Genomic DNA, 11,364 nt, shown 5'->3' on the forward strand with positions numbered 1-11,364 from the left:
GCCTGGTAAAGCCTTGGGACCCTGTACCCATGTGGGAGACCAGGAAGAGGCTCCTGGCTCCGGATTGTCTCAGCTCTGAACATTGCGGCTGCCTGGAGAGTGAATCAGTGGATGAAAGATCTTTGTCTCTTCTCTAGATCTGAATTTCCCAGGAAGAAAGAAAAGAAAGGAAGAAAGAAAGAAAACAGAGCACGCAAGAAACCACTGTCCCACCACAAGAAAGGATGCTGCCCTGTTGTTCGTGATAAGGTGGACGGAATGGAAATCCATCCGTAACCAGGACAGAGGGACGTGTGCCCCTGACCTCCTTCCTCATGGAGTAGCGGGGAGGCCGGCAGAGCTGGGCGGCCACAAGGGAGGCCTGTGTTACGGTTCCCTGGATAGGAGGGCCAGGGTTGCCCACCGCGCAGCAGGGAGGCCAGAGACTGGGACAAAATACTGTACATTTGTGGGTGGTGAGGGAGGGAAGAAAGGATTTTGAAGGTTTTCACTGCAAAAAGTTACACATGTCTGAGGACATGTAAATGTATTTACCCTGATTTGAATATAACACAGTGTGTGGGTACTAGAACTTGTTTTGGTGCCAGAAAACCTTTGAAATCCACATATAGTTTTCTCATAATCCCCATTTTTCATGGATCTCTTCAAGAGAAAAACTGCTTCCAGCTGCTGGTTCAGCCCGCAGTGCCTGGGGAGTGGGGGACACCCTTCCGGCCTGCCACACGGCGACAGGAGCCCGGCTGCCTGAGCCTCAGTGCTGATCACCAGGCACCTGCAGCAGCGGGCTTGGGAGCCTGTGCCAGGAACTGACCACGGGCTGTAACCCAGGGCACTAGCCGCCGCTGAACAGCTGGAAGCATTCAAGTGTCTCTGAAACCCTCACTACGCGTATTGAGCCACACGCTGGTGTGTTCAATTACATGTGACAACCAAAAGTAAGAACTGCCCCCCAAAGCGGTGTTTGGCAAAACAAGTTAAAAAAAAAAAAAACTGATCTAACTAAATGACACCTACAAGGGACTGGCTTTAGAGCCAAAGAATAGCATGGAAGCTGGGACAGACACTGTAGTAGCAGACAGAAGCCCCATAAGCACACAGGAGATTGACAGCTGAGCTGTTCCCCAGCTCGAGCTACTGACCACAGCGGCAGAATCCAGGCTGGCAGCCCCAGTGTATAGGAAGGCTGAGACAGACCATGTCCTGGGTCATGAACACAAGCCCGACAGTCACAGACAGCTACCCAGACAAGCCAGGCATGCGCCTCCACCATGGAGTGTGACTCAGCAAGAAGAGACTCCAACACCTCGCCTGAATGGGCCGCACTGCGGTTGTGCTGAGTAAAGGAATCCACGCAAGAAAAGGTGCGTGCCACGTGCGTCCAGCACGCAAACTCCTACAAAGGCCAGTCATGAACGATGTGTCAAAACTCGTCAGACAGGAAGCCTGGGCGGTGGGATATGTCCTGGGTGTGCACCTGCCTGGCACTTCACAGACACCTGTGTCCCACACTGCAGGGCCTGGGTTTCTGCCCACCTCGAACTTCCCGCTAGTGCACAGCCCTGGCACGGCTCGTCGTCTGGCTCCTGCTACCCACACTAAGTTCCTGGCTCCCAGTTTGGATCCTAACCATGGATGGATGGCTAGGAATGGATCGTTTCCCTCTCTCCCTCTCTGCGTGGGTGTGCATGTATGCCTTCCTCACAAAGATTTTATTTTATTTCATTATAATGATTACATGGTTGATCAGGGTGGGAAGGATCGAGGTTTAGGGAACATTGGGTGAACTCACTGTTTCCAAATTTGCTGTTTTTTTCTTGTTGTTTCTGGTGGAAGTAAAGACACAAAGGGGGAAGCCACACACAGCTTTTCAGTACCCAGTACCCAGTACCCAGTACCCACCCAGTACCCAGTACCTTCCCAGTGCCCAGTACCCAGTACCCACCCAGTACCCAGTACCCAGTACGCAGTACCCAGTACCCAGTACCCACCCAGTACCCAGTACCCAGTACCCAGGGATGAGCAACTGCCACCTCATAGCAACCCAGGGTCCCAATGTGTCCATGTTCTGAGGGTTCTGCCCAAATGGTTTGGACAGTTCTGAAGTGCTGTCAGTCTCGCCGAGCCAAGGATGATGCCACCCTCCCAATGTCCATTGGCTGACATAGTAAGCCTCGAGTCTCCATTCACCGAGGTTTTTTGCTGTCATCGTTTGTTTGGGGTAGTTGTCCCGTTTGCTCTGTTCTCCTTCTGCTATGGTACCAAATGAGCTGCCGTGTGCTCTGACATCAGGGTCTGTGTCCTGCTCTGCCTTTTTCACTAAGTAGGACATGTTCTTGCAGGTGAGCCCAAGGACCTGGGCCAGGCGTTCCAGGCCGTGCCGGATCGCTCAGCCCCGGGGCTCACGAACCTAACACCCATCTCACTGGCAGTCCGCAGGGCCTGAGCCAGATGACCCAGGCCCTGTCAGATTCCCCCGCCTCTGGGAGTCATGCACCTGACTCCCGCGGACCCCAGGCTGGAATGATTTCCATAATCTTATTGTGCAGCCTGGCCTAGCTCCTGCTGGTGGTGCTGCAGCCTATCCCAGCCCAGCCTGATTGCTGTCCTGCCCTTATGTGAACTGGCTCCCCCTGCCCTGGTTCTCAGATCTGTCAGTGGGTGTTCTGGTTTGTCCCCAGACCTGACCCAGGTATACCAGCAGGTACTGTTACCTGGTGTGGTCTGGGCTGCTCTGTGCCTTGCTTCTTCCTCCAGGGTGGGGTGGTCCTGGGAGCCCCGAGAGCATCTCCTCCCCAGGGAGCCACTGTACTCAGCGGTCTGCACCTGTGCCAGTCAGAAAGCCTCCAGGATGGTGACCCTGAAGATCCTTCTCAAATATATGTGTGTTTTATTACAAAGTCAGATATACCGAGAGGAGGAGAGACAGAGAGGAAGATCTTCTGTCCTTTGATTCACTCCCCAAGTGAGTGCAACGGCCAGAGCTGCACTGATCTGAAGCCAGGAGCCTAGAGCCTCTTCCGGGTCTCTTATGTGGATGCAGGGTCCCAAGGCTTTAGGCCATCCTCCACTGCTTTCCCAGGCCACAGGCAGGGAGCTGGATGGGAAGTGGGGCCGCCGGGATACAAACTGGCACCCACATGGGATCCCAGCACATGCAATGAGCTACCATATCGAGTCCTTCCTCTCAAATATTTTTAAAAGCCCACCAAGGACTACAGTTTGTTAGTACCGCATTCTAACTCAGCCAGACCCCAGCAGATCGCACGGGGTTGGCCGGGTTTCTACACACTCCGTCTTTGTCTCTGTCCCTGTCTAGAGCCTCCACAGAAGCCGAAGTGCAGCCACGAGCCACGAGTCCAACGCTGCTCACTCGGGCAGTGGCAAGTCCTCCTCTGGGAAGCTGGCATCCGTGCCTGGAAGCAACAGACCATGGAAATCCGAGGTCCGTGTTGACAGCCCTGTCCCAAACGCCATGGGGCAGAACCCCCTTCTCTGCATAGGGCCCTGGCGGCGAGCACACGGAGCCCACTCTCCTGTGGCCTGGCCCCGGGCCAAGGGCACTGATGTGTGCAGCTGTGTACAGGGGGGCGCCGCTCACGGGTCAGGGCACCTCGGTCCCAGACTACCTGCGGCAGGGCACCGCGCCCCTGGCCACTTGAGCAGGAAGTAGTGAGGCTGGGCTTGCACTGCCGCCACAGCTGTGTGTCTCCACTCTCATAAGGTCTGAGTGACGTGACAGGGACCTGAAACAGGCTTTTATTCCTGGCCTGCTGGGAGGACAGCTGCTCTGCTGGCACACTGGCAAGGAAGCTGTGGGGCGGTGCGGGCCCAAGGTGGTAGAGACTTGGACTGAGATCTCTTGAAGGGCCCAGGGTTGAAGAGGGAAGAAGGTGAATGAGGTTTGGGGCGAGGAGAGGCTGTGGATGGGGCAGGGGAGGACGGGCCTTGGGGGTCCGGCTGTGTAAGGCTGTGGTTGCCGCCCGTTCAAGGGTGAGTTCAAGCCGGGGACAGAAATGCAGGGTTTGCAGCTGGCATGGGGGACCTGGAGCTACCCAAGCGAGGTGACTGCAAAAAGTCTCCTGGAAAATGGAGTTAAAAGCGAGCTTTCCGGAGGGCGGCAACGTTGGGTGAGAGCAGCCACAGGAAGACACGTGTCGCGGGTCCTGCCTCACGCGGGGGCCTGCAGGAGGGCTGCTCCGTACTGTGTCTGTCAGACTGAAATCTGCCAAATGGAGGACTGCATGCTGACAGGGTTTAATGAGCGTGTGACTATTTTTTTTTAAGATCTATTTATTTTTATTGGATAGGCAGATATATATAGTGAGGAGGAGAGACAGAGAGGAAGATCTTCCGTCCGATGGTTCACTCCCCAAGTGACCACAATGAACAGGGCTGAGCTGAGCTGAAGTCAGGAGCCAGGAGCTCTTCCGGATCTCCCACGCAGGTGCAGGGTACCAAGGCTTTGGGCCGTCCTCGACTGCTTTCCCAGGCCACCCACAGGCAGGGAGCTGGATGGGAAGCATGGCCACCAGGATTAGAACCAGCGCCCATAAGGGATCCCGGCGCGTGCAAGGCGAGGACTTTAACCACTATGCTATCGCGCCGGGACCACATGTGACTATTTTATAGTTCATACACCAAACTGAACATCTCGAACCTGCTGGCTGTTCACAGCTCAGCTGTGGCCTTTTTGACTTTGCTGGGCTCTTATCTGAGCGGGGCATTAAACCTTTGACTAGAATGTAAATTAAAAACATTATCTTAGAAATTAAAAAAGAAAAAACAAGCTTCTTTTGATGTAGAGTACAGTGGAATCCAAGTCCTGGCTCCCATCTTCCTTGAGGTTTTTAAAATCTCTCTTTGTGTGGATTTCAAATTTTTTTGTACTAAAATCTTGTAGCTGCATTGTCCCACAAGCTTTTGGTGGCATCCTTTTATTTAAATTTAAGTATAATTTATTTACAAATAACCATGTATAACTTATTTATGCAAGAAATGCTTTCCCAAGAGATCTAGATTTCAAGATTTAAAAAAATGATTTATTTTTATTGGGCAATCAGATACACAGAGAGGAGGAGAGCCAGAGAGGAAGATCTTCCGTCCGTTGACTCATTCCCCAAGTGGCTGCAACAGCCGGAGCTGAGCCAAGCCAGAGACAAGAGCCTGGAGCCTCTTGCGGGTCTCCCCCGTGGGTGCAGGCTTTGGGCCGTCCTCGACTGCTTTCCCAGGCCACAGGCAGGGAGCTGGATGGGAAGTGGAGCTGCCGGGATTAGAACTGGTGCCATATGGGATCCCGGGGCGTTCAAGGCGAGGACTTCAGCCACCTGGCTACTGTGCTGGGCCTGTTTTTAAATGTTCTGTTCCTGTGGAGGGAGTGGAGACGGGGAGACTTTTGTAGATGTAACCACTGCTATTCATTTCCTTATTGGTATGAACTCAGTATTTATAAGCATTAAAAATAGTCAAATTAGCTCCAGGTGAGTGACCTCCCTTCCTAATTACTTAGCATATAGAAAACTGGTTTGAGTCCACAATGGTGTGAAAGTAATTATTTTGCTTTATGATTCTTTTTTTTCTGTAAAAGCCCAAGATCAGGAAGTCTTTAAGCGATGAGAGAGTTTCCAAAGTGAACTTTAAGCCTGCAGTAAAGGGGCTAACGTTTGTACCTGAAAACGGTGAGTACTGTCATGACACAACTTTAACATTTGCAACACGTCTGCGCACGGTGCTTGTGAGTTACACACACCGTCACGTCCACAGTCCTGCTCGCGCTTTGAGGCTGGGGCGGCTGCTTCCGCTCCTGCTGGCTGCCCCAAGTTCACGCCCGCAAACTCTGACTAAGTGAAGGACAGACCCTGCCGCGGGTCTTCCCTCAGACAGCCTCGCCACAGGCAAAAGGTGGGCCCCAAAGTCCCTCTTAAGGGTCATTACTTTGTCCCCTTGTCTCCGGCCCGGAAAGCTATATTGTGGGTTCTCGGATCTGTCCTTCCATGTTCTACACGTCTAACCAAGGACATAAAATGATCAACAGAGCTAATTCACCAGGCTTTCATTTAGAGCGCAGTATGAGAAACAGCCGAAGTTCATCCAAGGGCTGAGTGTGACACGTGATGTGACCTCAGCCCGCAGCACGCCTGGCTGCAGCCCCGGGACCAGACGTCAGGGGAAGAGGACGCTCCTCTCAAAGGGGAACCAAGGGGCTAGCTGTCCACAGACCCCAGCCAGCTCCGGGAGCTGAACACAGACCGCCCAGGAGCTGCCCTAGCCCGAAGTCCTCTCTTCCGGCTGACCCCGAGAGCAAACAAAGCTGCTACTAAGCATCCTGCGGTGGCAACAGCTTGAGTGCTGCTCCCAGGACATGGCCAGACTACAGCTGGAGAAAGCTCTTCTTAGACCAGCAAGTCCCAAAGTAACAAGGCAAGGAAAAGCAACAAAGACACAAGGCAGGCAAGAGGAAGAACTTTCAGTCGGTGGAGATTTTTCTATAAACTTGTGATCAAATCCCAAATAAAATTCTCATCATTGAACAGAGTAAGCAGCAGAATGGCTCCCCTAGAGGGAGGGAAAGCGTGCCAGAGAGAGAAGCCTCCAGAACACGGGGAAGCTGTCACCTGGGGCGGCCCAAGTGAGCCCAAAGGCACAGAACACAGTGGAAGGATGCTCGGGCGAGAGAACAGGTGAGAAGATAACAAACAGGAGGCAGGGCTGCCCTGAGTCAGAAACGGGGAGGCGCTTGGTGCAGTGGGTAATGTGCCAGTTAGGACACACCATCTCATACCAGGACCTCATGGCCCTGGCTTCAAATCCTTGGGTCCCCGCCACCCACGTGCGAGACCCGGGTAGAGTACCGGGTCCCGTAGCCATCTGAGGAGTGTACCCAGTGGATGGAGGATCATTCTCTCCCTCCCTCTCTTTAAAGACTTGATATCAAGTCTTTAAAATATGAGAAGCCACGGGGCCGGTGCAGTGGTTCAGTGAGCGAGTCCTCCACGGGCCGTTCTGGCACCCCGGGGGCCACTGGAGTCTCGGCTGCCCCACTGTGACCCAGCACGGGAAGCAGCAGTGCGTCTCAGCACCATAGGACCCTGCACTCACGCCTGGCGCAGTGGCTCAAATGGCCAATCCTCCACCTTGCGAACACCAGCATCCCACATGGGCACTGAGTCACGTCCATCCCATCCAGCATCGCGTACTGGAGCCAGTTCAAGGCCTGGCTGCTCCACTTCAGAAGAGCCAACCCCACGCTAATGTGGCTCAACCGCTTGGGTCCCTAGACCCAAACGGGAGACCCTGAAGAAGCTCCTGGCTTCTGACTTCAGTCTGACCCAGTCTTGGCCATTGGGTTCACTGGGGGATTGAAGCAAGATCTCTTTTCTCTAACTGCCCTTCAAATAAATATTAAAAAAAAAGACTCAAAAGTAACAAAAGATGAACAAGAAATCCTAACACAAAGGGGGAATCCTGTAAGAGAGCACTAGGGCTGCAGAACAGAATAAACACGAAGAGCTAACCTTCAGGAACATCGTCTTGAACTAAAAAAAGGCCTTGAGAACTCAGACTTAACGGCTGCATGCAAACCTGGGCGCACCAAGCCCAGCCACGGACACCAGCTTGGATTCCAGTGGAACTGCGAGGACAGGAGACAGTCACCTCCAGGCACGGAGGCCAGGTTAATCCCAGGCCGTCCTCACAGACTGCAGAGCTGACCGCATGAACGAGGTGGGAAAGCAGGTGCCAGCGCCCGGGAAAGCTACCAGAAGGGGACCTCACACTGGCCACACCCTGGAGGTGTGCCGAGCGCTCCCCTGGCTGTTCGGCCCCTCCATACGCAGTGCCACCCACGCTGCCCCAGGCTCTCCTGGCGACCCTGCAGGTGAGCACTCCACGGCTCCTCCTCCTCCCTCCTGGCTTGTCACAGTAGCTCCTGCAAGGCAGAGGACCTGTGGGGGGTCACAGCTTGTTCAGAGGCAACACCCCTGCCTCTCCCACCCACACGGCCCAGGTCACTCACCTTCTTACTCCATCCAGAGCTAACGGAAACAAGAGCCAAGAGAAGGGTCCTTCCTCGACGTGGGAAAACATTCATTTGTGGACATTTTCATTCTACTTTGCAAAACCCTGAAGATTGGAGCTGTTTGGGGGGAGGGGGAGTGAGCAAGGCAGGATGCTCCAGGCTCCCCTCAGTGCTCAGAGTCTCCGAGAAGCCCAGCAGGGGGAGAGGGTGCCCCGGAAGGGGGACCCCAAAACCTGCTGCAGGCCTGTCCTGAGGCTTGGTCTCCCCAAACTCCATTCCAGAGAAATACGAGAAGCCCAGGTTCGAGAATGAAAAACTCAACATGTGGATCCACAACATGTACGTGTTCTTCGTGAACGTCCTCTTCGTGGCTTACAAGTGGGAAGAGACGCTGAAGGACAAGGTGAAGGAGAACCGGCTGCTGGAGGAGGCAGCGGCGCGGCAGAGGAGGATGGAGGACGAGGCACTGGAGGCCAAGTAGGCACCCCTCCCCAGGCCCACGGCCGCTGCAGACATCACACAGGCCGCGGGCTCCTACGGGAGTCCGGTGCAGCAGCCGTGGTTCCTGGCTCCTGCTGGGCCCCGCGAGCCTGCTAATCCGAGTGATGGGGCAGGCAGCACCTGGTGCCCACTAGCTCCCAGTTCCGGGTCTAAGACCCTCAGCATGTCACAGCGATTAGTCCTACGAAGGCTGCGGCAGGGGCCTGGACAGTGTCCCCGGGGTGGCTACCAGAGGAGCCGCCTGGGGAGGGCTGGTACCTCCAGCATCACCCCCACCCCAGCCTCTGGGCTGAGACAGGTGGCTGAGACAGGTGCAGACAGCTAACAACCACCAGACTGTTCTGCCTTGGAGGCAGGTGAACACCCCGGAGCAATGGACACCCCCTGCCTTGGGAGACCCCTCTGGGCTGAGACAGGTGGGAGTCAGCTGCAGACAGCTAACAACCACCAGGCAGGTGAACACCAACCCCGGAGCATTGGACACCCCCTGCCTCGGGAGACCCCTCTGGCTGTGTGCCTGCCTCCTTCACACACCAAAGCAAGGCGCCAGTGGGCACCCACACTGTGAATCTTGTGGGGCCCATGCCAACTGTAGGGCAGGGTCAGGACTGCAGGGTGCCTTATGGCCTTTGCCTGGGCATAGGAGCTGTACACTCTTCCCTCACATCCTCATGCCTGAGAACTTGGGGCTCACTTGGGCACAGGGAGGCTCCAGGAAGTGATGGGTGGCTGAGAACGTAGGGACAGCACAGGGATAAGTTGAGGCCAGCTGGTTCAATGCCAGGCCTGTGATGTCACTTCCTTCCATGTGCCTCGGCCGCCTCCTCTGGCAAGTGGACATAACCTTGCCCGGGACCGTGGTGGGATGAAGCAAGCCGGGGAGATGGGGAACCCCTCAGAAGCCCAGGCAGGCGGGGAGACGGGGAACCCCTCAGAAGCCCAGGCAGGCAGGGAGACGGGAACCCCTCAGAAGCCCAGGCAGGCGGGGAGACGGGGAACCCCTCAGAAGCCCAGGCAGGCGGGGAGACGGGGAACCCCTCAGAAGCCCAGGCAGGCGGGGAGACGGGGAACCCCTCAGAAGCCCAGGCAGGCGGGGAGACGGGAACCCCTCAGAAGCCCAGGCAGGCGGGGAGACGGGAACCCCTCAGAAGCCCAGGCAGGCGGGGAGACGGGGAACCCCTCAGAAGCCCAGGCAGGCGGGGAGACGGGGAACCCCTCAGAAGCCCAGGCAGGCGGGGAGACGGGGAACCCCTCAGAAGCCCAGGCAGGCGGGGAGACGGGGAACCCCTCAGAAGCCCAGGCAGGCGGGGAGACGGGGAACCCCTCAGAAGCCCAGGCAGGCGGGGAGACGGGAACCCCTCAGAAGCCCAGGCAGGAGGGGAGACGGGAACCCCTCAGAAGCCCAGGCAGGAGGGGAGACGGGAACCCCTCAGAAGCCCAGGCAGGTGGGGAGACGGGGAACCCCTCAGAAGCCCAGGCAGGCGGGGAGACGGGGAACCCCTCAGAAGCCCAGGCAGGCGGGGAGACGGGAACCCCTCAGAAGCCCAGGCAGGAGGGGAGACGGGAACCCCTCAGAAGCCCAGGCAGCCGGGGAGATGGGGAACCCCTCAGAAGCCCAGGCAGGCGGGGAGACGGGAACCCCTCAGAAGCCCAGGCAGGAGGGGAGACGGGAACCCCTCAGAAGCCCAGGCAGCCGGGGAGATGGGGAACCCCTCAGAAGCCCAGGCAGGCGGGGAGACGGGGAACCCCTCAGAAGCCCAGGCAGGCGGGGAGACGGGGAACCCCTCAGAAGCCCAGGCAGGCGGGGAGACGGGAACCCCTCAGAAGCCCAGGCAGGCGGGGAGACGGGGAACCCCTCAGAAGCCCAGGCAGGCGGCTAAGCTCTGCCTGGGAGCACGCGCTACGACGCACTTAGGAATTTATGGGGAGGTCTTCGGCCAGGCCACTTACCAAGCTGTGACCAAGTAAAGCAGCTCATTTCCCTTGGAGCTATGTGGCTTGGCAGGACGACTTCCGCCTACAGCACACACCACGCAGCCTGACTGGGCGCCACACCCCAGCCCCAACTCCCAGCTCCAAGTCCCGGCCCTGCTCCCAGGCCCAGCTGCCTGCACACACACACCCGCACTACCCCTGCGGGAGACCCAGATGGGCCGCCAGACTCCTGACTTCCCCGTCTGGCCCAGCCCTGGCTTGCTGCTGGCATTTGGGGAGGGAACCCATGGTAGGGAGACCTCTCTCTACCTTTCAAATACATTTTTAAAAAGTGGGCGGGAAAAAAAGGTACTTTGTTTGTTTGCTTTTTAGGCTGTCCCTGTTACAAGAGGAAGAGGCCAAAAGACAAGACCAGGAGATCAGCATCGTGGTGCTCAAGGAGCCAGTGGACGCCCCGCCCACAGGCCAGACGCCCAGCCCCCCCAAGGAGGACGCGGCTGCGCCCCAGGCCGGCAAGGCCATTCCGGGCAAGAGGAAGAAGAAGTGAAGGCGGCCGGCGCTGGAGCAGCAGGCAGCTGCCACCTACTGCCCGCCACTGCCCGCCAGCCGCCCGCCCTGCTCCTGGGGCTCCAGGGGGGCGTCCCGTCCCCGCCAGACCACACAGACGTGTCTGCGTTCCAAAGATTGAGCTAAATGAAAACCGACATGAGTGGATGGTAAATTCTCATTAAACATGTTTCCAAAGCATCAAGGGATGTGCTGGTGACTCAGTTTACAGTCTGAGGACATGGCTCAGGTGGATCAGAACATGTGCGGGAGGGGGCAGGCCACCAGCCTTTCCTGAGGCTGCTCTGGCCCTCCCCGTCCCTGCCCCAGATGCTCCCAGCGCTGTCCCCGCAGCAGCCCCTGTGGGC

General features: G+C 56.8%; 1 protein-coding gene across 3 annotated transcripts in view; it reads left to right on the forward strand.

Moving 5' to 3' along the window:
- The window catches only part of RSPH10B (radial spoke head 10 homolog B), a 42,807-nt gene extending 31,797 nt beyond the window's left edge, over positions 1-11,010 (forward strand). For 2 of the 3 annotated variants that reach the window (XM_058680289.1, XM_058680291.1), the window contains 4 exons: positions 3,317-3,442; positions 5,585-5,675; positions 8,296-8,491; positions 10,823-11,010. In XM_058680289.1, the coding sequence (XP_058536272.1) occupies positions 3,317-3,442; positions 5,585-5,675; positions 8,296-8,491; positions 10,823-10,997 (588 nt within the window). In that variant the 3' untranslated portion in view covers positions 10,998-11,010. The remainder of the gene's footprint in view (positions 1-3,316; positions 3,443-5,584; positions 5,676-8,295; positions 8,492-10,822) is intronic. The other variant, XM_058680290.1, reaches the window with a different exon arrangement.
- The last annotated feature ends 354 nt before the right edge of the window (positions 11,011-11,364 follow it).

Source organism: Ochotona princeps, chromosome 24 (genome assembly GCF_030435755.1).
Source record: "Ochotona princeps isolate mOchPri1 chromosome 24, mOchPri1.hap1, whole genome shotgun sequence".
NCBI lineage: Eukaryota > Metazoa > Chordata > Mammalia > Lagomorpha > Ochotonidae > Ochotona > Ochotona princeps.